This window comes from Cucurbitaria berberidis (assembly GCF_010015615.1).
Source record: "Cucurbitaria berberidis CBS 394.84 unplaced genomic scaffold K460scaffold_2, whole genome shotgun sequence".
NCBI classification, from domain to species: domain Eukaryota; kingdom Fungi; phylum Ascomycota; class Dothideomycetes; order Pleosporales; family Cucurbitariaceae; genus Cucurbitaria; species Cucurbitaria berberidis.
Genome location: NW_024468936.1, coordinates 2069240 through 2094880, shown reverse-complemented (window position 1 = coordinate 2094880; position 25641 = coordinate 2069240). Strand labels below are relative to the sequence as shown.

The following is a 25641-nucleotide window of genomic DNA, read 5'->3' as shown; positions in this document are numbered from 1 at the left end:
GGCGAATACACAGGATGATCAGGCTCTCACTCGCGCATCATCGCCATCGTCGGACGCGCCAACGGTCGCTACAGTTCTGCTTCGCCAACCTGAAGAGCTGTCAGAGTTGCCTGCCTCAAAGCACACGGACAAGAAAAGCAAGGGAATCGTCAACGTCTGGGTGCCTGTCATGCCACACTATGAGTACCTTGCTATCCCCTCCAACATGAAGAACGAAGCTTCAGACAGTTCGACAGTTGATAAAAGGAAACATGCTGTCTTTGCTACCGAGGATATCAAGCAAGGGACACGCATTATTTGCGAACCGCCGCTGATTACCCTGCCCTATCCAGGTGCCGATATCAGACAACTGATGCATGCTTATGCAAAACTTCCAAAGTATGAGCAGGAACGTATCTGGGACTTGGACCCATCCGATCTCTCTGCATCGCCACTGTTGGAAACACTCGCCCAGCTGACCGAGCCCATCTTGAAACGCACCGTCCAGATAATCTGCAAGCCTAAGGAAGATTGGACTAAAGAAGAAGCAAAGGACTTTGAGCAGTCAGGCACCGTGCTCGAACAGGTGCTTCCGACTCTGCGTTTGGCCGCTCGATGGCATGCAAGCTCCCGTTCAATGATCGACATACCCGAGAACGAGCGTGATAAGTTACCCGAGGGCACTCCTATCACGGGATTGTTTGTTGAGACGGCGGGTTTGCGACACTCTTGTGTCCCGAACTGCTATGCCCACTACAACCCCGTTACTGATCGGATGACGGTGCATACGACCCGGGCCATCGCGTGCGGCGAGGAGTTGACGCTATCCAGCATCGCTGGCATCTACTACCAAACCGCCTCAGTCCGCGCTTCCGAACTCAAGGAAAAATACGGCATCACATGCAAGTGCGAAGCCTGCGACTCTTCCCACGCCAATTTCAAGAAGCACGAAGATGCACGCCTCCGCACGAATGGTAGAGCTACTCTCCTAGGACATTTCCTCACCATGTTAGAGATCGTAGACTCGGACAAGGTCCTCAAAGACCTCTGTCTATCCAGCCACATCCGTCCAGAGCGCCAGCCAAGCAAGGAAGAACTCGAAAACAACGCGCAAACCGTGCTCGACCTCATCAAGGACCTCAAGGTTACCGGCTGTGAGGGCCCGGAACTGATTCGCTGGTACAACGCGCTCATTGACCGGCTGCAGCCTAGGATCGCGGAAGCGCTGTCCGGTGAGAAGAAGCTGGGGTTGTGGAAAGTTATTCTCGGTCGTGCTAATGGGTGCGAACTCATTGCGAAGCGGTGCTTTGGCGAGGATAGCGAAGAGTTCAAGGAGTTGCAGAAGAGGAAGGAGCGCATTGCAGAGGTGCTTATGAACGCGGAGGAGCATGCTAAGACGCTGAAAGAGTCGAAGAAGAAGATCATTAGATCATAGGTTCGGTTGGGGAGACGCGGTGTGCTTTGGCGTTGGCAAACGGTTCATGGATGAAGAAAGATGGTGGTTTGAACTGCGATACTTGTCTCGCAGGTAATGTGCCCAAGGCACTTACATAGCCCCCTTTCTCTTTTCTTTTGGGTTAGACAGATGGAGTATCTGCTCACTTGTCCGACCCTGTCTTACCCGGTCGCTCAAGATTGGATAGATACATGTCATTTTCAGCACTTCCCCTACTTGAGTATTGGGGAGCATTTGGAGGGCCTCTCGCATCTGGCAAATAAGATGCCTATGAGACGTATACACACATTGGATAGTATCCAATAATTTGGAAATGACTCCTGAACAGTGTGCACAGTAGTCCATTGATTCAGCGAATACATGCATACTGATCTTACTTCGAATCAGGCTGACCTCAAGACTTCTTTATCCAGCCTCATGTTTCTGATTTATACCTTAGCAGAAGTATTCATTATTTATATCTCCACAAGCCGGCATGCTAACTCTCAGCAGCATAGATAGAGGCGGATCAGGTGAATTCTATATTTATTCATATCAATGTTGCTAAGCAAGATTAGATGCCAGTTCGTGTTACAATTAATTCTGCATCAGTTCCAGAGACAAGGACCGTAGCATCTACTTGAATTTCCTTTTCATTTACTTGTAGTCATATCTGAAATACGGAAGCACTTCGCGCACCGCCCCCTCGTTCAAGCTTTTCAGTATTCAAAGCAGCATCGGCGCCCTATTTCACAATAAAATAGTGCTTATGGGCCGTCAACAGTAATGCTAGCAGATCCGCTACTTCCGTACCCCTCGGTCGCAAGAATCTGGTAGTTATGCGTACCAAGCTTCTGGCCAAACTTCGCCCACGCATCGAAATGGTTCTATTCAACATGAGTTAGCACAAATCCAAACACACAGATCCATGAATATCATACCTTGACAGTAATGGTGCCGCCAACACGCTTGCTAGTCCTGACGGACCAGAACTGCTGGAACGTCTTGGTCCCGTCGATGGAAGGCTGGTTAGTCCTTGTCGTCTGGAGAATATCGTATGTGCCACCGTCGGAGGTGACGCTGCCTTTCTTCTGAGCAGCAGAAGAAGGGTTGTACGAGCCATAGGCTTCGACGATGTAGTATTCAATCAGTGGGTTGCGAGTCCAGCCGTAGAGTGAAATGTACGAGTTGACGTTGCCGGCGTTCCAGGTGCCGCTGTAGGTCACGACACGCTCGGCACCAGGGTTCCTAGGTATTGGTTTAGCGGAGAGATCTATGTTAAGGCTGGAAAGTGAGTATGGGCTTACCATCCTTTGCCGGCGACAAAGTTGCCGACATTGCTCCATTGCACGTCGTACTTGCCGGCATCAAGGTTGTTGTACGTCACACTGCCCTTGCCATCAGTCCAGAAGGAATAAAAGAAGCCGTTGTGGGTGCCGGTGCCGGCAGGCGTGGCCCTGGCAGAAAGATTGCCAGACTCGTCTCTAGCTTCGGCCTCGAGGATGAGGCTTAGAGGGGAGGCGAGCGCTGCGGTAGCGCCACCGAGAGCAAGAAGAATGGAAGAGAAAGCGACCATGTTGATGTGTGGGTGTCGAGTTGCTTGGTGGTCAACGTTGAGGGGCAACACCAGGCCTTTTATATATCCTCTGATAGTGTTGCATATTGATACCGCCGTCAGTCGATTGGCCTGTGATGGTCGTCCGGTCCGAAGGAGGCTCCAAGGTCAGGGGAGCATGTCGTCAAAACAGGCATGTAGAGTGGCGTATTAATCTGCCGGTACATTTGTGGGGTGCATGGCTTCGTTACCCGTAGCGTGGCGTGGACGTGGAGCCGATCCCAGTGCGCTGAAGGGACCACCGGTTATTCATGCCCAAGGTCAAGCGTTTCTCTCAGTCGCTGGCCCTCGAATCCCTGAAACTTGGTGCCTCCATTTTGCAAAGCGTTCCAGGTACCTCGTCATGCTATAGGTCGTTTTGAAACATGCGGCAGATAAAGAAAACAGAACAAATTCGTTTGGCAAGGAACACTGCTCGCTTTCTGTCAACGTCGAAGTCTCGGGCATTATCTGCTACTTTGTATTTCGTGATTTCGAATATGCCTACCGTGATATTGCGCAAGGTCAGGGCACCGATCGAACCCATACAAGAGCTGCACTAGTAGGCAAAGCATCGCGTCAAGCTAATTTATTTTCTCGTCATTAGCTTGTCTCCAATATACAAACCTCGGCACCCGACCCTCTCAGATGATCATAGGGGATAAACTCGATGATGGAGTTGACAGAAGCATTTCGCCCAGGTACCAAGCATTTAGCCGGTTCTTAATCATTACGATTCGTTAATGACTTTAGCCCACCTGCTGCGTCATCAGTTGATTGCGACCAGGAGCGATATCATGCGGAGAAGGGTATAGAGGCTGAACACGATGGCTGCTGACAGGAAAGAAGGAAGCCAGGTAAGCTACCAGGCGGAGATTCGAGATTCGAACAGCGCCTGGAACCATGCGTAGATGCACTAGGAGTTGGATTTAAGCAAATCTGTCGTTCATTCATGGGGTATCTCGAGAAAAGAAATTGATAGCTCGTCAAAAAACACAATGCGCTGCGATGGGTGGCGTATGCTCACCACTGGCTTGCATCATCGCCGCTCATTCCACAAACGATCCACAACCTGGAAGGTTGCGGTGACTGACTTCATCGTTTCGACATCGATGTGTTGTCCAAAGCGCTGCTGCATCTTGTCCGGATGCCACCGCACACGTTCAACCTTGAGCATTGCAGTGGCGTCCTCTCTCCAGGCTCTTGAGCCCCTCAAAAAGCGCTCAATGTCCTCCTTTGAGACGTGCTTTGCCTTGCCGGATATAACTGGCCACGGTATAAGCTCGAGCACCTTTGGTTTCACCTCTTGTGCAATGTGTTGGGCGTTCTTCAGGTCATTCCACCTCTTCAAGTAATTGTCCCACGCAGCCTCGGCTTCTCTGGCCCTCTTGCGCTCCTCACCCCGCCTGAGGCTTTCTTCCATACGCTGACGTATCGTTTCCCGCTCTTCTTCCTCACGCGCAACATCCTCGTCGACGTGTTTCCTCTCGTGCTTCCGCCTCTGACGCGCGCGCTCTTTTGCCTCCCTCTCTTCTACAATATGCTGGTGGCTCTTCTCCCACATCTTGGTTCGCACATAGTCGGCATACTCTTCTTCATTCATGCGCTCTAGTTTCCCGTCTGGCCCTGGCTTGGTGTCGGAATATACGTGCACAGGCTGTCCATAGACGCCTTCCCAGTAGGCGGCGCCTTCGTCATCTGCAAGTGCATCGAAGAGAGACTCGCGAAAGGCGTCGTCAGAAGGACCTGCGGGGCAAGCTACGCCCTCGTCATTGACGTCGTCGTACAATGACTCGCGATGGCGATATTCCGGGTCATAGTAAGCGCCATCCCGCGTTGACGTAGGGTGCCGGTCGTCGCGAGGGCTTCGGGGCTTCTGCTTGTACTTCCGTTTTGAGTCTCGACGGCTGCTCCGAACCTTCTCATCCCCGTCTGATCGATGGCGCTTTGATGGTGGCTTTTCCCCATCCTCGGCAATATCCTCGCTGTTATGGCGTTTGGAGCGACGTTTGGAGCCTGATTTAAAGTGAAATTTCGATGCTTTGGCCTTGGTGTAGACGCCGTCGGCTGTTGCATCGCCAGCCTGCTCCTCCATGATGAGGAATCCGGTGCAGTGATCTCCAGCTGTGCATGAGGAAGTCGATATCCAGAGTGTTTTTAAGAAAGATGATTTTCGAGTACGCTTCCCGCAATCATGGAGAGTGAAGGTGCGGAGTTGCGGAGGTCTGGGATGATCTCACTGGTGCGCGCGGACTTGGCGTCCGACCTGTCCAGACGCGATCGCTGCTTCCTCTCCAACTCCACAACAACACCCAACATGTCGTTCAAGTTCGGCTTCAGCGTGAAGAATAAAGCAGCGAATTCGCTTGCAAAACCCGCTGCGAAACAACCCCTAGGTAAAAAGAAACCGCTGCTGGACGATGACGATGAGCCGGTCAAGGGCAAGGCAAAGGCCACAGACGGCGCACAAGAGATTGGCGAATTCAATTTTGAAGACACGCTCGCCTCACAGTCACAATCCTCGAAAACTGCGCCGACCAAGCCGAAGAAGGGACAGCCTCTAGCGCCTCCGAATCGAAAACCCAAAGTCAGGGAAGATGACCCTTCCATGATCGGCTACTCTGCCAGCGCGAAGGAAGCGGAGAAGCTGGCAAAGGAAGCTGTGGAGGCAGACGCGACACTCTACGACTATGACGCCGTATACGACGCGCTACATGCCAAGAGTGCTGCCAAACATGCAGCAGAGCAAGAGGATGCGCTTCAGCGGAAGCCAACTTACATGGACGCCCTCTTCGAGTCGGCGGAACTGCGCAAGAAAGATCAGCTCAGGGCACGAGACAAGCTGCTGAAACGGGAGCGAGAGGCCGAGGGCGATGAGTTCGCGGATAAAGACAAGTTTGTTACGGGCGCTTACAAGGCTCAGCAGGAAGAGGCGCGCAAAGCCGAGGAGGAAGAGGAGAAGCGGCAAGAGGCTGAAGAGCAGAAGAAAAAGAAGCTTGGTATGCAAGGGTTCCACAAGCAAATGTTGATGGAGCAGGAGCGAAGACATCAGGAGGCCATGGATGCCGCTGCTCAGGCTCTTAAAGAAGGCATCAAGGTGCCGGTGGAAGAAAACAAGGAAAAGTCCCAGGCAGAGCTTGTCGCAGAGCTACGCAAGCAGGGCAAGACTGTCATTACGAACGAAGATGGTCAGGTTACGGACAACCGCCAGCTACTCTCCGCCGGTCTAAATATCCTCGCCAAACCTAAGCCTGCTTCGACGCTAGCTGCGTCATCAAGTCAATCAAGTGGCTCCCAGACAAACTACCATGGCTCCAAGACGGGGCGTAATGCTCAACGCGAACGACAGACGCAGATGATGGTCGAGCAGATTGAATTGGCCAACAAGCGTAAAGCGGATGAAGAGGCAGAAGAACAGGCGAAGCTGCTACATGCGAGTAAGAGCCAGAAGACGGCGACAGACATCAGCAGTGCCAAAGAACGATACCTGCAGCGTAAGAAAGAGGCTGCAGCTGCGAAGGCCGCGGCTACTGGCAAGTGAATTTAGACGGGAATGGAATATCAGACTGCAATATGCCCTCCAGACTATACACCTCTCGCTGGCGGAAATCTCCCCATCTACCGCCTAACCATTGCGTCCTTCCTCCAGCATCGCGCCTGAACACTCTTCACCCCCTTAAAACCGCTCGGCACCGCTCTCCATCCACAATACGCACGAGCACGCGCCGCAAAACGCAAACGTGAACACTAGACCCTGACTGCTGTCGAAAGAGCAGGTCTTGAGCGTGATTTACAGCTCGAGATATAAGAAGCGATGGAGACATTCGGAGAGAATAGCGAGCCGGCTATAATTATTTGCAGTTTGTGCAGTGATAGAGGAGCTATGCAACAAGCGAATTACTCGGTATGATTTGTTAAAAGGAGCAGTGAAAAACGAAATGAGGTGGATGGAGACAGACCGTCTTGGTAGCTTGTCCTGTGTATGAGAACTTGATGGTTCCGCATCTCCTACTCAGGATTTGGTCATTAGGTTAAAGGCATGGTGGCTACTAATTGAAGGGATATGCGACGATAAATGGCAGTCACGGAGTGAGCGGTCAACACTGCTTTACACCGCGTTAATCTCAACACGGAAGATCCGTCGACCTTTCGCATCGCCGTTCGTTGCTTTTATCGAGGTTGCGCGCTTTCTATTATCTAAAGAAGAGTTTGTGTCTATTAGCTTTCATTTTGATGTACTAGTAGTGTCAAACCGCTTTTTTCTTGCATCTCATCTCTTATCGCCTTTCACGTTTCCCATTTCCTGTTCTTTCCTCGCCGTTCCTTCTTACACGACTTCATTTTCAGCCCTCCCATCCGCTTCCTCATCCCGGCCAAACGCCCATATCCACGCATCTCCAACATGTGAATCGCGCATAAACCAATACCAGTTACAGCGGCAATCTATCTAGAGAGATATGCCGGAGCGAGACAAATGTGCACGCGTTCTCAACCTTCTGGAAGAGCTGAACTACTCGATGATTTGCACATTCGCTGCGCGTTTGGTAAAGATCGATCAACATGGAACTTGCACAGATATCCAGCACCTCTAGGTTAGGCAGGAGCAGTCCGGGCCTGCTTTTCGTGTAGGAAATATAGTTCACTAAATGTTCCAGTTCCGAGGTATTCGCAACGGACACTATAGTAAGCTTGCGGAGGGACTGGGGTAAACGAGCATATACAGGCGCCGATGGATCTCCGTATTTGAAGGGTTGAATAAGACCGTTAAAGGGGGCGGCGAGGTGCGTTAGAGCGCTGTAGCCTGTGAGATTGCACACGATGAACGTGGAGGGCAAGGACGTATCCCAGGCATAGCCCCAGTGAGACCAGCGCCATCGTCTAGGAAGCTCCAGCGTGCGCACGTTGGGCTTGAGGCGAGAGAAAAGCTGCGTCAGGTACGCTCTTCTACTCCTATGCTAATTTCTTAACACCCCTTCTACTTTTGTCCCACGCGGCATGTTGTCATCATTGTGCGTTTCGTCTAGAGATATAGCGTTCAGCAATCCAAGTATGTCCAGATTGCTCGTGCCGAGTAGCACCGTGCATAGATTCGGCAACGCGTGTAGCAGTAGGGCGAGGAAGGCCCGGTAATCTCCCTCCTGTATGTCCAACCGCCAGCTCGCTTTGTCTCCGTCAGACAATCCAGACTGGTAGACTGAGCGTGCGTACGCTTTGCGGGCACTTTTGTCCTGCTTTTCGTGGCTACCTTTTGCCTGTAAAGGCGAGTATGTGTGGAAAGGGTCGAGAATGGATTTGTTACAGACTTGGTCTTCCGTGAAGATATCCAGGATGCGTACTTTGGTTGCAAGGCTCAGGTCAGCCGCGTAGACGTCCACGAGTTCCCGCGCTTTCTTTATGTGAATGTAGGGTCGTAGCAAGAGGCTATGTTGGGAAAGCATGTGGAGATGCTTGCACATTGTTGTTAGACTTAGTAAATCGTAACGACGATCCTTGGGGTGAGAAGAGACGGTTGAAAAACTCAAAAATAAGCTCGTTAGGCAGCCGGAGGATGGGTGACAAGTTCATGGCGTCAGTCATGTTGGTTGATGCGTAGAGGAGCTGGTAATAATGTGACTAAAGTAAAGGAAGAAAGTTGGGAAGTATCGTAGGTGGCCTTCATCGCTTTTTTTTTTGATGGTTGACTCACCCCCTTTCGTTGGGCCTGCGATCCACGGTTAATGGTAACGGTTGGATGACCATCGAAATCAGGGTTTATATGCCCTTACACTATTTCTCCGGGCTAATTTCCATTCATTTCGTCTTAGTGCCTTTTAAGCTACAGTTGACAGTTAAATAGCGAGAGGGATGGAGGTAAGTAGCGTTTCAAAGCTTGCCCAAAGCTCTGCGAATCGTAGACGCGATGTTACGACATCAAATGGTACTACCGTACTTGTAACCGACACAAAACCTCGCCGCCTAGAGTGAGTCGTGGAACTGATTAGGGTCAAGTAACCATCTGTTGTGGAGCAGATATTGCGGAGCAGAGGTGTGATCCGATCAAGCGATGACAACCAGGAATACGTAATTAGAAGGATAAAGTTAGATCAGATAATTAAGCATGTAATCTATTCCAGTATATAGTCTAAGCTCTTCAGCTTAATTCCTTAAGTAGTAATTAATACAATCCTTACCCTCAAGTTTGTTCAACTTCGACACTATCGCAACCTTGCTTGCTTCAATAGAGCCTTTAAGTCTATTGTGTTGTTGACAAAGAGGGTGTAACAGAGCAGGGAGATGATATTACTCGTTACCACTAAACTGTAATGGACAGAATAATAAAGGCGCTGATTCACTCCAAACACTGAAAGCTAGATATACATTAGAAAACTAATTTCAAATAAATGAGTGAGGTTTCATCATACAAGGAAAAAAAGATGAGAAAAAGTAGGAATACCACCTGCCATATAAAACAGAACGAAAAAGTTTCAAAGTTCGCCAGTTGTAGAGAGGTCGTGAAATCTAAACCACTGGAACTCAACTACCCGAAGTCGGCCCCTAGATCTTAATCTACATGTATAGGGAATAGTTAAATGAGTTGGAATAAATGAAAATCGACGATGAGGATTTGTGCTCGGTACAGTAGGGGTTATAAACCGTGGTTATCAGCTCATCCCTTTCCGCGACTTTTCACAGGGAATTAGATAGGAGAAGCCCGGTATGTCTACCTCCACAGCATAGCAGAACACAGCACGGCAATTTGGGCATTTGACATTAGGGCCAGAGCACAACGGACATGGTGAAGCAATCACTGAAGCCGAGTTCAAAGCTCGCTCAGAATTCCATGTTTGAAGACTATCCTGCATGCCAGTATACCAATGCAAAGTCTCCCAAATCAATCACAAGCGTAAGCCAGCACACCAACACGCCTAGTACGCCTTTGCGCATGCTTTACGCGGTCCTAGTCACCCCTGAGCCGAATTTCAGCCACCTCTTCGTCGCTGTCGTTTGCATCGAGCGGGACTTGTAGGCCGCCATCTGTAGGCGTCGACACGCCGGGCCTGGTACCAATGTCGTCGTCGCCAAAGTCCTCAAGCATGCGGGCGCTCAGGTCTTCGTTGCCACCCACGGAGCCTGGGTTAGGCGCATCGCTCGCCGCGTCATCTGAGTTGCGGTCTTGACCCTGGGAGTGGCCCAATCCATCGAAACTCCAGACTGGGTCATCATTGTACGCAGTGAGTGGCGCGTACATGTCGCTCACGTAATCCGTCTCGGCATCATGGAAGCCCTCATCCGAAGTGTCATAGGCGGGAGGCAGAGTATCCATTTCATCATCACTCAGGTCCCCTGCTACGGCTGCGTTCCTTAGACGGCTCGCGGCTGTTGAGTGCTGAGAGCCACCCCCGCGCAGGGCTCCTACTCCCGCTCCGACTGCGCCAGCGCTCGACGACCCATTGCGGGACGAATCGCCGAGGCGCAGGCCGTTTCCCGCCGGTGAGCGGGATCGCTGCTCGTCAGCATCGTTGTCCTCATCAGAGTCTGGGTTGCTGTGGGCGGTCACAATTTCCTGGAGATCGGGAGGGCCTAAAGGGACAGGCGAGCGGCGGCGGTAGAATAGTAGGTAAGCGGCGCGGGTTACAGCTTTCTGACCAGAGTCGCAGCGGGACACAATAGAGTCTGTTAAGGTTAGCCTGTATTTCTTCAAAGTGCAGTATACTGCCGATCAACAACTGAAAAGTGCGCGAAGCCCTCTAGCCTGTATGATGGAGCATGAGTGCTTACCATTGTAATCATACCACTGCTTGTCGAAGAAGTTCTGTGCAGTGGCTGTGTAGTGACCTCCCCCGAGCCCACCGTAGTGATTATCGACCGCAAATAAATCGTAGACAAGATCCTTGCCCTCTGGATAGCCAACTTTGCCAGATAGATCTAGGCCCTCGACCGGGAAATCGACGAGCTCTTCAATCTTGTCCCGGAACGACCGATGCCCACTGAAGCGCTTGAGATGAATGATCAATACATCGGGTACGGTCCAGATATCAAGCGTCTTGGTCGCGCGCCGAAGCTCTTTACATCGGTTGCAGTACCACGCATTGTCTTCTGATAATATCTCGCTCTTTGACGACTCTGTAAAGCACTCTGCAAGCGTAATGCCGTGTTTCCGTCGAGCAATACGCTTGGCCTTCTTTTCCCGAATTTCTGGATCCTCGAGCGTCTCAATAAACTTCATTGCCTCCATGCCACGCGGGTCATCGACGGAGTTCCCACCGAAAAGGGCATTGTATGTGTCAGGTGTCCATTCGAGGACAAGAGCCTCGCCCATACGTATAAGGCTCTCGTCGGTTTCGTCGTCTGGATCCTCGGGGTAATTAGGCTGCTCAGGTACCTTGCCTTTTCTCGCTTTGAAGTTCTTGTTGTTTTTGTGCTTGCGCTCCTGTTTGCGCTCTCGCTTGAGCTGGCTCTTCGACTTCTTCTTGCCCGCTCGGCCGCCTCTTGAAAATGACGATCCTCCAGGCTCAATCGGCGGCGTGTCCTCATCACTACTGACGGTGGCCGCCTCTATAGCAGAGTCGGGATCAACCACATCTGTCGTATCCTCATCTTCGTCGCTCGATGATCCGTCACTACCAGCGGGCGATGACTGTACCGATTCCTCCCGTGATGGCGGTATGCGGATACGTTTAGAAATTGGCTCGAGAGTCTTTGAATGGTCAACTGTGCTCCAACCAGTGGTAACAACCTCGTTGCTCTTTCGGGTATGCTTCATTTCGAAGAGCTGTCTAAGCTCAGGATGGATGTAGCTGCCTGGCTGGAGCACCTCAGCTGCTTTTACTTGCACCGCGGGCGTCTCCGCGGGCGTCTCCGCAGGCGTCTCCGCATCCGTCATTGTGACTTCAACCATATCTTCGCCCTCGATAGAACCATCCTTGACCTGAGGGTCGTTTGGTGAGGCATCTTCTTCGGTTGTTAGCACAACATCAGATCCAGAGCGGGATTCCAGTGGCCCAGTGAGCTCGCTGAGAATTGGTCGGGTGGTTGATTGCGCAACCTTGGCGAGGACTTTGCGTAGTATTGTGTCGTGATCCTTGGCTTCTTCGCGCGTGAGGACGATATGAAACGGCCATAATGCCATTGCATAGGATTGTGATCTGTAAGACGACGCGCTAGGACCGCGGTGGAATACAGGGATTAATACTCTATCGTGGAGGGGTGACACCGCATCAGGTATTTCCTCATCAGAGGAGCCTTGTAACAGAGAGTAGGTCTTGTATCTCGAACCCTTCTTCTTCTTTGCAGGCCAGTTGCTGGGCGCGTGGTCGAGCTCGTAGAAATATATATCATCCCTAGCGGTTATGTTTGACTCTGCAATGGTTGCTTTATCGTCGAGATGGCGGTAAAACTTGTGGCTGTAGACCTCTGAAGCCATCAAATGGCTAGCCTGCACCCCTCCACCTCGTTTGCCGACGAACTCCTTCAAAGTCTTGATGGAGGCATTCTTGTCGATATCGACCTCTAGCTGATACGGTTTGCCATACAGTGGTACATAGGTGATGGTATGTGTCCAAGTCTGCTCAATAGGCAGCTGCAAGGTCAGCTGGCTATAGGGATCGAAAGTTATGCTGACTTTTTCGCATTCCGGGCAGACCATAGTATTTTTGTAGAATCCTGCTCATATGTTAGCCAGATGTGACTCGACGTATTTTTGAAAGATCAGACGAATTTTGAAAATATGCCGAGGGCAATCAGGCCTCACTTACCGCTGAAAAGGTCCGTCGCCACGGAGTTGTTTCGAGCGCGATGGTTTTCTCTATAGACCTCACCTAGCTGCCTTATGGCCTCAGGATTACGGAATGTGTTGTCATCCGAATCCGGGTTCTCTCGATACGGCTTGTCGTGTACTCGGTTCAGGTCCTCGTGGAGGGCGTCAACGAGCCAACTAACGAACTCTTGCGAATCCTGTTGGCCATAGCCCGAAAACAGGCTGTTCGCCTTACCAAGCGTCTGCTTGAAGTTTTTGGGCGAGAAGGATGACATGTTGCCGGTATCATAGATTTGGGCGAGGAGTTGGGCGTACACTCTTGCTATTGCTCCCTTGTGACCGATGGGGTTGGTGGTATTAACGTCCTCTTGCCATCTTTTGCTGAGGAAGAACATGCTCAGCTCTTCGACGCTACGCAGACACTGAAGGGCAGAGTTCATGTAGCAGGTATTGCCAAGATTTGTGAGTCCAACATGGCCGCGTACTTTGCCAGTGCGCGTCCTTCCCCGTGTGAGCGCGCCCGATGTAGGCGTACTCCGCCCGCTGGTGGGGTTGCTTTGCAAGCCCTTGTTAGTTTGAGAGCCAGCTTTGTTCTTGGGCGCAACATGGGTTGTGTCTGAGATGTATGCTCCCGTTTCATCGTGCTCCTCAAGCACAATGACTTGATCCTGGGTAAGGCCAGCATCCGCCAGCGTCAAAGTTTCGTTGAAGTCTTCGTTTGTCTTTTCATCTTTGCCAGTCACTAGCTCACGTTCAGCGCCATTGGCTAAGAGGTTGAAGCTTGCTGCGTCCATGATGAGAGGAGAGCGTTGAGTCGATATAGGCGAGCCGTCACGGGGTGAAGCGTCTGGCGTGAGGATTCCAGATGGCTGTGATGGCGATGGCGATGACTTGGGCTCGTCGGATGGAGCAGTTTTGAGGATCCTCCAGACGCGGACCTTGTTATTGAGGTCGATGCCAGCAGCCTTTTTCGCAGCGTCGACGAAGCTTGAGAAACTATCATATCGACTAAAGACCATTTTCTCTGCAGGCTTGGCGTTCTCAGCAGCCGTTTGGGGCGACTTGCGTACTTTCCGGATAGTAAGAATTGGGGGAAATAGTTCGTAGATGATGTTCTCGCTGCTCTTGTCCGGCACCGTGTTGTGTGCGTGGCGACGGATGACAGGAGACGCTTCCTTGAGCCCGTACCAGCTGACAACCAGTTCCCATGCTTTGGCGGGCAGGATTTCGAAGTCCTGACCCATTTGCGCCGCCTTGTTTAGCGGTATGAAGTCTTGTCCATGTTGATCGACCAGGTCGTCCTGCAGCGTATCCACGAGCTCAGAGTTGTCCACGGCGCCAATAGGGCCCTGTGTGGCATCCTTGCTAAAGTCTTGCGGCCTGGTCATGTTCTCCGATGTCCTGGCCCAGACGCGTTCCAACCATTTTTCCGATATGATGAAGCCCTCCTGGCCCTCTTTTGGGTCGCCTCCCATCATGGTCATGACGCGGGCCACCTGTTCGTCGAGACTAGGCAGATCGGCGTGGTTGGGAGCGTCGGCCATGTCCACAGACGTTGCTCGGGCGCTGCGTGAAGTTGCAGCCGGGAGGGCTTCAGCAGGTTTTGGGTCGTCGGCCATGTCAGAATGAGGCCGCTTTGCAGGCGACGACGATCTAAGAGGAGGCCTCTGGTCGGTCATGGAGGTCTCGTCGAGTGTCAGGCTAGCGTATGCCTCGCTTGGGGAGCTCGCTCCGGTATAGCTCAGGTCGCCGACCTCGTGGTGCAGATGTGGTGGTAGGTATCGCGGCGGCGGCGGCGATGCGGAGGGGTGGGGGGAGGAGCGAGGAGAGGCAGCCCCAGTACCTACATCCGGTGCCTGGGGTAGGGTGTCGCGGCGGAGGGACTGGTGCGCAGGCGTCACAATCTTCCGCTTCTTGCTGTTGTTGGAGGCCGTGGTGAAGATGGGGGAGGCCGCCTGCCGTGAAGCCCGCGAAGAGCCTCAGGGTAGACTAAGAGGACTAGGAGCAGCCAGGCGGCTACGAGGACGGACGGAGCGGGAACGCGTCGCTGTGGCTGGCGAAGGCGCTTCTCTCTTCACCGAATCTGTGACAGAGGGGCGGTGAGACGTGGGGTCAGCGCAATGGCCGCGAAAAAAGAGAGCAAGCGGTGCCATATGCGACCCTCGTCACTCGCTCTGGGTTTGCCCACCACCAGCCTTGCAAAAATAAGCGACCTTGGCGCGCAGATCAACCCGGGGCACTATGGAGTGAACAGGTAGCCCGTCTGTCTTCAGTGTCTTTTTCCCTAGCGGTTGACAAACTGAAGAGTATCCGAAGCCCTCCAGCCTTTACTTTCGCCGTGGCCAGCGATTCACTATACACGACCGAGGCATACCTCAATCAGCCGATGACCCCCGCGGACTCCCACCACCACCACCACCACTACTACTACTACCACTACCACTACTACTACCACTACTACTACTACTACCACTACCACTACTACCACTACCACTACCACTATTGCATGCAAACCGGGGACGGCTACACGCGTTCCGCTGACCTGGTCCATCGCAGTCGAGCACACGCTAGGGCTAATGCCAGGGGCGCATTCGCAGGTTGCACTGACTCAGCCTCCAATCAGCCATCACAAATGGTCATTCACTGCCCACCCGTGAACACGCGCTCATGTGAATGATGGATTCCCGCCGTCATTCATGGCATACAGCCCGCCCTTCACACAAACAGGATGACAGGCTGCACTCAGACATCGCTTCACACCATGGCATTTTGTGAGACTCGTACCAACACATGAACAAATTAACACCAGACAACCGCACAGCCAGGGTCAATGTCTCGCAGTGTCAAAGGCACGGTAGCATTAAGTGACTTGTGTTAACTGTCTACGTGTGAAGGGCAGCCAGGTATTTCAGCCTCGACCGTCCCCCTGGGGTCCTACTTGGACCCGCCGCTATTTAGCCACGCAAACGCAGACGCGCCGCCAACCGGGTTCGACGAGCGAGTCTTGGTCACCGTCGGCGTGTTTTCCTTTGCCCTTTCTCCCGAGACCGTTCGTTTTACAGTCTTCGCCTCCTCGCTTCGTCTCTTTCCATCATCGAAGAAGCGTGACTGGCCTGTGCCTGGTGAGGGACTTGACGTCGACAGCGTGCGGACGGGCTTGGACGGCTTCAGCACCTTGATACCTGTATCGCGACGCTCGGAGCTTAGGTCGGCGCTCGAGGTTTTACCCACGTTGGCCCAGTCCAAGGAGCTGCTATTACTCTTCTCACGCTGGCCACGCCGCCAGTTGCTCCAGATGGCTGAAGGGGCACCTGAGCGCGGCGGTCCGCTGGCAGCGTATGCATCTTGCGCCTCCTTGGTATCGGGACGACTTGCTGTGACCATTCCAAGGTATGCACGCTGTTCAAAACTCCTACGACCACTTGAGCTACCATCGTCTGAGCTAGTCGCCGTGCGAATGCCGTTAGAATGGGTAGCCGATGGTGGTAGCGTACCGGCATCCAGCCCAGTAGAGCTCTCACTCATGACACCTGGACGCGATGGCATAGGGACTGGACCCGCTGCATCATGTGAATCCGTGGAAACTCGAGGACCGCTAGATGTGAAGAGCGACTTGAAAGCTCGATCGTCTTCAGGACGCACGAGAGGTATCTGGAGCTTCGCGCGGTCGTCATCGTAAAGCGTAAGCTGGTTGGACGAAAATAGCAGGTCAGCATTGTGTGCTCGAAGCATATCACTGCCGAGGAAAGTTTGAATTGCTTTAGGGTTCGCCTCTGCATTGTGCTCCTTGATGATGGTAAACTCGACCGCAATCGAGGGAAGTTGCGGAGTTGGACTGCTTGAGCGCGAGGATGCTGAGACTGGCACCGCCTCTGGAAGGTAAACAGAGAGCTTAATCTTGCGAATGCCCTCGTCAGTTGTGATGATCTGGTCCTGGAAGCCGAGGTGCTCGACGAGGTGATGATCTAGATACGACGTGTAGGAGCCCGAGCACACAGCCGCATATAGCAATGTGTCGTGCTTGAAATTAGTGTTGAGCCAGCAACGTATTATAGCAGGCACAGAGCCGAGAATGAACAAGCCAGGTGCCAGCCCTGGGGCGTCTACGGGAGTGGTCGGACCGAAGCTAGTGAGGCTGTTCGCACGCCCAGATGTCACCGAATGTCCCGAGTGGCCTGCTGAGCTCTGCCGGCCATCTGACTTGTGTGAGTAGCTGCGTTCGCTCATGACATGGCCCCCCATGCCACTCCCAGTGCGGGCTATCAGGTCCAGCGACGACCGTGAAGCATGCGCCCAGTGACCGTGGTTAGCCGTCTCATCAAAGCGAACGCTATTCGCGCGAGACGTGGCCCCTACGCGCCGAGGCTCCTCGTCAGCATCCAGCTGGAGGTTGCCGATGAGATTGCTCGAATTGTCGTCGAAGTTGGAGAAATGCTCTGCCGGTGGCTCCTCCAGGGGAACTGTTGCCCATTAGCCAGGTATACATGTACGCAGTGGGCACGACGTACCTTGCTGAGGGGTCCCTCCCAACACCGAAGGGAAGGGCGAAGATGTTCCCCAGACGTTCTTCAGGCGGGAGTCGTCCTCTTGCTTGCGTTCTAGGCGAGAGACACGATCGGAAAGCTCGGCTTGGTTCTGCTGCACTCGAAGCATCTCACTTTGAAAGCGCCAGAGGTCGTCGCGGGGCTGAAAGGCTACACTCTCTGGATCCATGCCCGTGGTCTCTCATCCCTTGGTGGGAGTGCTCAGTGAAGAGACCCCTGCTTTTCCCGCGTATGCTCCCCTGCCAACAGACTCCAGACGAGCCGTAGCGCCGCCAACTTGACAGCTCTGCCCTGGGCGAGCGCTCTTTGAGTGTGTGATGATGGTGGGTGTCCTATCGTGAGGGTCGGTGTCGAACTGAGACGGTCGAGAGGGTGGGGTGTTGCGGTCGCAGGCGGATTCGGAGATTACCGTGTTGTGCGTTGAAAGTAGAGTATTGCGAAGGCCTTAAGGCTCATGGATCGTGGGCGGAACGAAGGTAACTTGAGGGATCGTACTACGAATTGGTGTTCGTGGAGGGCGTGCAGTTCAATGTTGCATCTTCTGAGGTTCGAAGCACCTTTCGGGAAAGAGCTAATGCAGCCCGCCGGTCGTCTCGCCGCTTCCCCGCAGCCTCCATACCTCTTCTATATGACAGTACGACAGCACGACACAACATGAGATGCTGTAGCATTCGAGCGTGCATATACATTGCAATACTCTATATATGTACCGTCTAGGCCGCTGTCAATCTTGGAAATCTATTGCGACAACGCCTGATTGCTTTCCCACACCTTCCACTCATCCTCATCATTCCACCCTGGGAAAACAGTCGATAGCTTCTCCGGCATCTGGTCTGGCCACTGCTCAGCAATCGTCTTCATGACCTCCTGGAAAAGAATGACGTAGCCTTCAGGCTGGAAATGGAGGCCTGTATCATCATTCAGTATTCGTACGACCAACGTTGACGAAGCACATACCATCATACATGAGCGCCACCAATGCGTCGTTCTGTGGAATATCAAGGGACCCAGGTAGAGGGTCTCCGAGCTTCCAAGCATCGCTCTTAAAGTTTGCCCTTTCCATGAACGCTTTCCAGAGATTTACCACGGGCACTTCGAGCTTGGCTCCCACCTTGCAGGCTGCGTCCGCATAGTCCTTGGTTATACTGGCCACTCGCGACACGCTCGTGTATCCATTGGACTGGTCCCTCGGCCACCAGAGATGTTCATTGATTGGAGGTGGAGCAATCAAAAGGATGCGCGGATTGTGAGCCTGTATCAGTGGGTGTGTGATAATCTTCTCTAGGTTGGCCTGGTACTCTTCAAGTGGAACGTGCTGCTTGTTGGGAGCATCCGGTAGTGAGCAGTCGTTGGCGCCAAAGAATACGGTCTAACCGTCAGTGAGGGCTTGCCTTGATCGTTCAAAGGCCATCCTTACCAAGAAGCGAATCGTAGCCTGCTCTGGGGACGGCACAATGGATGGCAGCACCTGGAGAGCTTGACGAGTGTTGTAACCACTGCCATGGAATCAGAACGAAACAAATTATCCGGAAGAGGATGGCATTACCTGAATCCGCGGTTGACTACATCCAGTTTTCTTATGTAGGCTGCGGGGTATCAGAAAGCGCGCTCTTCTGAGCATTCCACGACACCACTGGACACCCATGGTCCCGGACATACAGGTCTTCTACGCAAGCAGGTGGAAAATCTCAGACTTACCATCTTGAAGCGCCGCAGAAAAGCCAAAGCCTAGATTCTGATCGAAAGAGTTTTGTGTGATACTATCTCCGAAAAGGAAGAATTGCGGGTAGGGAGAAGGCTAGAGTCTTCGTTAACATTATGCTGCAGAAGAGAAGGAAGACCCAGCTATCTCTTACCATGTTGGTCCAAGTAAACCCCACGTTAGTCCAGCGTCGTCAAATGTAGCACGAGACTGTCTTAGTTGTTCGGCGAAACTGCGGCACTTTGAGCTATGCTTCTGGCGAGACACAGCTTGGCCACCTCGAATAGGCACTTCCAAGCAAACCAACGACAGCTAATGAAAGACAAGAAGAAGTTTGATGCCTCGGACTAATTCACTCCGAGGGCGACTGTGGGGTAAGATGCTGCGGGCGATTGGCTGATAGCGCAAGTCGACGCCTTACCCGATTCAGAAATGTGCTTGGACCCTGAATCGTCATTCACATCCGCGTGCTCTCCTAATAACATCACGCGCTGCGACCCACCTTGGAGCCTCGGCGGACCGAAGTAGATCCCTCGTTGGCACTGCATACAGTCTTTACTGCTCGTATACCTTTGGCTTAGGGTTGAACCCAGATAGACAACAGATCTGCCAGCGTTCCGATCGTGATGCGTCTCTCCCGGTGCGTGTACCACACCCGACCGGCCAAGCTTGGGCAGCCCTGGTGGTGGGGAGAGGCCATGGCTGCTGAGACACCGCCCTCACCCTCCCTCCAGATGACCACTGTAGCTGCCTGGATCCAGGCAATGTCTTTGTGTGATCCTCGAACTAATATCTTGCGACCCCACAGTCTCTAGTCACCTTGCCCATCCACCGTCGCTATGCCAAAGTCCATGCACTCGTACCGGAGCGTCGACGACTACGATGCCGACGACGACTATGCTGCCGAGCAGCGAGAACGCGGCGATACCATAAGCAGTGCAACGCCCACCTCACCGACGGCCCATTTCCGCCCACTGAGGCAGATGCACTCTTCCGAACACGATCTGTCAAGGTCAAGAGAGAATCTCACAGAGCGGTCGAGTCTGCTGGGAAATGTCTATGGCCATGGCCACAGCCAGCGTTCGTACATGAGCTTGCCAGCGACTACGCCTGGTACTCCACGCCCTGGGCAGAAGCGGCAACACAGCCAGCTTCCCACAAGCTCGCGAATGCGGCCGAGCAGAGCGGGGTCCTTCAATCACACCTTCAGCCAACGGCTCGTGAACGCCTTGGGCGAACGGCGGGTGGGGCTAGAGGAGAGCATGCAATCAGCCAAGGCGTCTCTGTGGCAGGACAACCGCGTGTGGTATGATCAGTTCACCTCGACTGACTGGGTGCATGACAACATTGCCGACGCATACCGGGTCAAGGCTCTTCGAAGCCGGAAAGACATTCGAGGACGATTGGCAGCCTGGTTTGACGGTGCTCAGGGCTGGATTCTGGTAGCCCTTATCGGAATGCTCACCGCAGTCTGTGCCTACTTGGTCAACACTACGGAAACCACGCTGTTTGACTGGAAGCAAGGCCACTGCACTAGTGGTTGGTCTAAGAGCCGCAAGGTCTGCTGCGATGGTGCATCAATTTGCGACAACTGGGTGCACTGGTCCGAGGTTGTCCGCAGTGACAGGCTGGACCAGGTCCAGACGCAATATGCCTTCTTCGTCTTCTCGGTGATTGCGCTATCCATGGCGTCCTGTCTCTTGACTCTGACAACGAAGACCGTCATCCCCTCAGCCATCTCGCTCGCTACGCTTGACGAAAATCTAGGCGCGGAAGTGCGAAGGCTTTCGGAGGACGAAGACGAAGATGGCAAACATACCACTAGTGCAGAGTCACGATTTCAAGAGGCGCAACTCCGCCCACCTATGGTGTACTACTCCGCTGCTGGCAGTGGTGTAGCCGAAGTCAAGGTCATCTTGAGTGGATTCGTCCTTCATGGCTATCTCGGTCTTCGAACGCTAGTTATCAAGACGGTTGCTCTCATTCTCAGCGTAGCGTCAGGCCTAAGTCTCGGGAAAGAGGGCCCTTATGTGCACATTGCGACCTGTATCGGCAACATCGCGTGTCGCATCTTCTCCAAGTACAGCAACAATGATGGAAAGCGCAGAGAGATGTTGAGCGCTAGTGCTGCCAGTGGTGTAGCTGTTGCCTTTGGTGCTCCCATCGGTGGAGTTTTGTTTAGTTTGGAGGAAGTCAGCTACTACTTTCCGTCGAAAACCCTCTTCAGGACCTTCTTTTGCTGCATTGTGAGTACTCCAAAGTAGATATATCATATACGCTAACATGGATCTAGGCAGCTGCGTTGTCTCTGAAGTTTTTAGACCCTTATGGAACGAAGAAGATTGTCCTGTTCGAAGTCCGATATCACCTCGACTGGAAGTTCTTTGAACTAGCTACTTTTACTTTTACAGGCGCCGTCGGTGGTGTCCTAGGTGCTCTCTTCATCAAGGCGTCTCGCTTTTGGGCCCAAACCTTCCGCCGCATACCCATCATAAAGAAACATCCGCTATTTGAAGTATTCCTCGTCGCCTTAGTTACCGGTCTGGTTAGCTTCTGGAACCGTTATACTAAGCTCCCCGTTACCGAGCTACTCTTTGAGTTGGCTAGCCCATGCGACACCTACACAGACTCAGGCGACGGTCTCTGTCCGACAATCGAGCATATCCCAAATGTTCTCAGCGTGCTATTTATTGCATTTGTCATCAAGGCCAGCCTGACAGTCATCACCTTTGGCATCAAGGTACCAGCTGGCATATATGTACCATCTATGGTTGTCGGTGGGTTAGCTGGACGTATCATAGGCCATACGGTTCAGCTAGTTGCCCTCCGGTTCAGCCATCTCGGTTTGTTCGGAAACTGCACTCCTTCTGGCCCACCCGGGTCGTGCGTCGTCCCTGGTGTGTATGCTATGGTGGCTGCCGGTGCAACAATGACCGGCGTCACTCGCCTAACTATTACTTTGGCCGTCATACTCTTCGAGCTCACAGGAAGCCTGGATCACGTACTACCATTCTCTCTCGGCATCCTTGTTTCGAAGTGGGTAGCTGATGCTATTGAACCGCTCAGCATCTACGACCTCCTTACAGACATGAACTCGTACCCTTTCTTAGACAATAAGGTACGACCGATCTTTACATCCGAACTCGGTGACATCACACCGCGTATCCGGGAATCTCATATCATCGACATCTCAGACGAGTCTCTCATACCCGCAACTGAGCTCCGCGACAAGCAACGTGGGCTTCAAATGCTCGGTGAACTTGATGGTGGTTTAGCTATTATCAAGCACGGCATCCTCGTCGGCTTGATACCCGCCCCAGACCTCGAGTTTGCACTCGACAAGCTTGAGAACGAGGAGAACACGCTCTGTCTCATGTCGCCCCAGGAACATTGGGCAGCAGGTCGAGAGGCGTACGGAGAAGAAGAGCAAGCTATGTACGATCCGAGCGACTTCACGCCATACATTGATCCGGCGCCTGTCTCGCTGGATGTGCATTCGCCAATGGATCTCGTCTACGAGTGCTTCGTCAAGCTAGGACTGCGATACATTTGTGTGCTCAGAGATGGAAAGTATGCAGGCTTGGTGAGTTCCCTCATTGCTCAGCAAATACAGCCTGCGGTAGCTAACATCTCGAACAGATCCACAAGAAGTCTTTCGTCAAGTACATGAAAGAGCTCGAATTGCGCGAGAAGAAGACCCACGCCATTTGAAACATTGCACATTTTCACGATTTTCTTCGCTCACTTTCCTTTCCCCTTATCCATCATCTTAAGGCTTATTACCGCAACACTGATACCTCGTTCTTTAGCCACAACTCTCGTTGTCTTACATGGAATCAATGCATTTAGAACGGCGTATGGGAGCTGGTCATCACTAGTAAAGGCATATGAGGAGTAGGAAATTGACTTACTTGAAATTGGTGAGAGCACTCGCTAGACATCTTAGATACGAATTGGCATACTGGTAGAACATTTACACGCGCGACTTCTCATTTGAAATTCACATTTTCCTGAATGGCAACTTTTGAGGTTCCTACGCGAGATATTGGGGCTGCACGCGGGTCGTTCACGCGATGTGGACGCTCCTTCCGTCACCATCGATATGTACACGTGAAATTTGCTAAACTACAGACAGGCAGAAGTATAAGTCAAAATGATGCCTCCGCTAGGTCGTGGTTTTGATCAGCCCCCTCGCTGCTGTGTTAAGCATTCTTCTACGCATGCAGCTATACTCATTCCTCATTTTTTTACTACTTGGCCTCGTTTTAACACTTTGAGGGTTGTCATTCTAAGCTATTGACTGAATGTTCTGATTCCTTAGGCGGGGATTTTACCTATCTGGATCTCTACGTACTCTATGATTTCTCTTGTGGCCATGTCGTTTACAATGTGAGAGTTCCCATGTGGGCGCAGAAGACAAGAATAGCAGGTCCCCTGACAACACCTACGCCGCCTCACCGTAGCTTCAATATTGTCGCTGAGCCGATTATACTGAGGTAAGAGTAATGGTGGAACATGTCTCTCTTGCCTAGCGCAAACACGCGAGCTAAAGATTGAACTTTCGAGCCAGATATCTTCTGCCTTCACCGTGTCCCGAACCGAGTCCCACCCTATATATAGCCATGTAACCCGCCTAGGGATCTTCCTTCCTTCGTCCACCGCTCCGATCTCCGAGGACTCAGCATTATCCACGTCCCAGAATCACCTTGCAAGTCAATATAATTGGCACCCACGATGCGACTCTTACTATCCTTCTTCGTCCTCCTATTCGTGGTAGCCGCCAACCTACCTCTTGTCTTCGGCGAACAATTTTGCGGGACTGACTCGAACGCTACTCTGGTTGAAGCGGATCTGTTTGGTCCTCAGATGGGGGCTGCAAGTTTCCTCAAGGGTGAATTCCGTCACCCTTGGCCACAAGTAGGAAATCGACGACCAATCCGCTACTGCTATGTCGATGAAGCCACAAGGAACGAACTTCATTGCAGTGTGCAAGGGGGCCTAGGTGCCTGGGCTTTGAAAGTTGAAGGACCTATCAAAGAAAATGGACATTCGCTTAGCTGGCAAACAGCCGGTGATCGTACCAACGATATGACGCGATATTATACCCAAATACTATCACGACGCTTCGGGGAAGTGGAACCCTGCCGTAAATCCGGACACTCTCGCTATACATGGGAAGAAGGGCGCAACGCCAATGGCATCCGTAGGATACGAGCCCGATGACTGGAATAACGGGGCTGGCCGACATGAAATGATTCTACCTGGAGATACTTAAAAGAATCAAGTTGCACATGAGGTAATGATTCGCGCTTAATATCAATTTGAGCTCGTGATACTGACAGGTGAAAGATTGGACATGTTCTCGGAATGGTGCACGAGCAGGTCCGTTATGACCGCAACGATCATGTCGAGTATCGATGCCACAACGTGTTGGGCTACCAACGAGCCCTCAGCGACGCTATACTTGCTGGAGTCTCGGCTGACATGGCAGGCAAAGATCTTTGCGAAGACATGCTGTTTGCCCAACGCTTCGCATTCGACGGAACAGCATTTACCAAACAGGACAAGTATAAGAGTGTCTCTTTCGCGATTCTGGGTGATGGAGATTTCGACTACCCATCCATCATGCTATACCCGTCAAATACTTACGCCGGCCCCGGATGCCAAGGCACCGTCAACAACCTGGTTGCCTGTACTCTGGTCGCAATTGATAGGGCCAATGGAAATGCGGTTGGGCAATCGTATATTCATACGAACATGGTTCCGTCCGCGGGAGATGTTGCATTCGTCAGAAAGTACTATCCTTAGATAGAGGGCCCTCCTCCCGCCGAGGCCACGCCATCCAAAGAAGCTCAGGCTAAAGACCTCGTCTTCTCTCAAGGCTAGGTTAGACGTAAAGTCTCCCATCAGAGTTCATCACATAAAGTCTCAGCGGGAAACATCGCACTGCACGAGCCATAATTGCTGGAGATTGGGGAGAGTTTTTCGCAAAAATGAGAAAATATGCGGAAAGACTAGATCATAGATTAGGTCCTTGAAGAAGATCGGCCTGAGGCAAGATTTGGTTTGCCCAAAAATGCTAGACGCCTAGGGAAGTAGAAAAGATTTATATCTAGAAAGACGATAGAGCGAGATAGAATCACTTAGCGTGTAACAAGATCTTTCAACATAGTGCAAAGATCCACTCATGATAGCCCTATGTCTTCTTCCCACCTTGATTAAAGCCCTCTTACTCAGCGCCTCCCTTCGAGCTGAATGCCCTTGATCTCTAGCTCGACACTATTTACCAGCGCAGCGCACTACTTCTCAATCCTCTTCAATGCCACCATGTTCATCATCTGCTAATTCATATTTACCTCTAGTAACATAACCTCCGTTTCCAGGAGCATGGCTTCGTGGACCAGTACAGCCGAGTCATCAGCGAGGTACTACACAAGGAGTCACGGTCAGAGTACGCCCTTCGCTAGGTTGCCCTATTTATACGCTCTATCTCACCTCAGCCACGCTTGGCCTGAATGACTGTCAGAGCTGAGAAATGCAATTACTGCTGAGCTGGTGCACAAAGTGCGGCCTTCGTATTAGAGTGGGAAAGGTCGAGGTAGCTAGAAAGTAGATTACGCAGTTATGCCGGGAGTGGAGATTAGACTAGAT

The 25641-nt window shown here is 52.2% G+C and overlaps 9 protein-coding genes across 9 annotated transcripts; 4 read left to right on the top strand and 5 right to left on the bottom strand.

Annotated features, from left to right (window-relative positions):
- Positions 1–205: 205 nt before the first annotated feature.
- K460DRAFT_332900 (SET domain-containing protein) lies at positions 206–1467 on the top strand (the record flags this gene model as incomplete). Its single annotated transcript, XM_040930859.1, has 1 exon — positions 206–1467. One exon carries the CDS (start codon positions 206–208, stop codon positions 1412–1414), a length of 1209 nt encoding a protein of 402 aa, XP_040790230.1. The 3' UTR covers positions 1415–1467.
- A 634-nt stretch (positions 1468–2101) lies between these two features.
- Positions 2102–3167, bottom strand: K460DRAFT_307095 (glycoside hydrolase family 11 protein). The gene is made up of 3 exons (XM_040930055.1): positions 2722–3167; positions 2356–2662; positions 2102–2301 (listed from the first exon to the last, which is right to left on the bottom strand). Exons 1-3 carry the CDS (start codon positions 2988–2990, stop codon positions 2182–2184), a joined length of 696 nt encoding a protein of 231 aa, XP_040790229.1. The 5' UTR covers positions 2991–3167; the 3' UTR covers positions 2102–2181.
- A 764-nt stretch (positions 3168–3931) lies between these two features.
- K460DRAFT_363721 (uncharacterized protein) lies at positions 3932–5215 on the bottom strand. The gene has a single exon (XM_040932870.1). It carries the CDS (start codon positions 5101–5103, stop codon positions 4048–4050), a length of 1056 nt encoding a protein of 351 aa, XP_040790228.1. The 5' UTR covers positions 5104–5215; the 3' UTR covers positions 3932–4047.
- A 110-nt stretch (positions 5216–5325) lies between these two features.
- On the top strand, positions 5326–6549 carry K460DRAFT_279782 (uncharacterized protein; the record flags this gene model as incomplete). The annotated part of the gene is made up of 1 exon (XM_040928353.1): positions 5326–6549. One exon carries the CDS (start codon positions 5326–5328, stop codon positions 6547–6549), a length of 1224 nt encoding a protein of 407 aa, XP_040790227.1.
- An 889-nt stretch (positions 6550–7438) lies between these two features.
- On the bottom strand, positions 7439–8464 carry K460DRAFT_392954 (uncharacterized protein; the record flags this gene model as incomplete). The annotated part of the gene is made up of 2 exons (XM_040935916.1): positions 7439–7933; positions 7988–8464. The coding sequence occupies 2 exons, from the start codon at positions 8462–8464 to the stop codon at positions 7439–7441; spliced, it is 972 nt and encodes a 323-aa protein (XP_040790226.1).
- A 1481-nt stretch (positions 8465–9945) lies between these two features.
- K460DRAFT_277103 (cysteine proteinase) lies at positions 9946–17457 on the bottom strand (the record flags this gene model as incomplete). Its single annotated transcript, XM_040928161.1, has 6 exons — positions 9946–10661; positions 10767–12653; positions 12743–14722; positions 15167–15168; positions 15683–17204; positions 17253–17457. The coding sequence occupies 6 exons, from the start codon at positions 17455–17457 to the stop codon at positions 9946–9948; spliced, it is 6312 nt and encodes a 2103-aa protein (XP_040790225.1).
- A 365-nt stretch (positions 17458–17822) lies between these two features.
- On the bottom strand, positions 17823–19283 carry K460DRAFT_332890 (SGNH hydrolase). The gene is made up of 6 exons (XM_040930858.1): positions 19145–19283; positions 18987–19086; positions 18835–18874; positions 18706–18784; positions 18246–18657; positions 17823–18196 (listed from the first exon to the last, which is right to left on the bottom strand). The coding sequence occupies exons 1-6, from the start codon at positions 19145–19147 to the stop codon at positions 18027–18029; spliced, it is 804 nt and encodes a 267-aa protein (XP_040790224.1). The 5' UTR covers positions 19148–19283; the 3' UTR covers positions 17823–18026.
- A 546-nt stretch (positions 19284–19829) lies between these two features.
- Positions 19830–22701, top strand: K460DRAFT_374670 (uncharacterized protein; the record flags this gene model as incomplete). The annotated part of the gene is made up of 3 exons (XM_040934692.1): positions 19830–21236; positions 21284–22573; positions 22630–22701. The coding sequence occupies 3 exons, from the start codon at positions 19830–19832 to the stop codon at positions 22699–22701; spliced, it is 2769 nt and encodes a 922-aa protein (XP_040790223.1).
- Positions 22702–23723: 1022 nt separating this feature from the next.
- On the top strand, positions 23724–25139 carry K460DRAFT_426406 (uncharacterized protein; the record flags this gene model as incomplete). Its single annotated transcript, XM_040938250.1, has 3 exons — positions 23724–24193; positions 24276–24286; positions 24340–25139. Coding segments are annotated over 3 exons (940 nt in total), but the record flags the coding sequence as incomplete, so codon positions are not given.
- Positions 25140–25641: the final 502 nt, after the last annotated feature.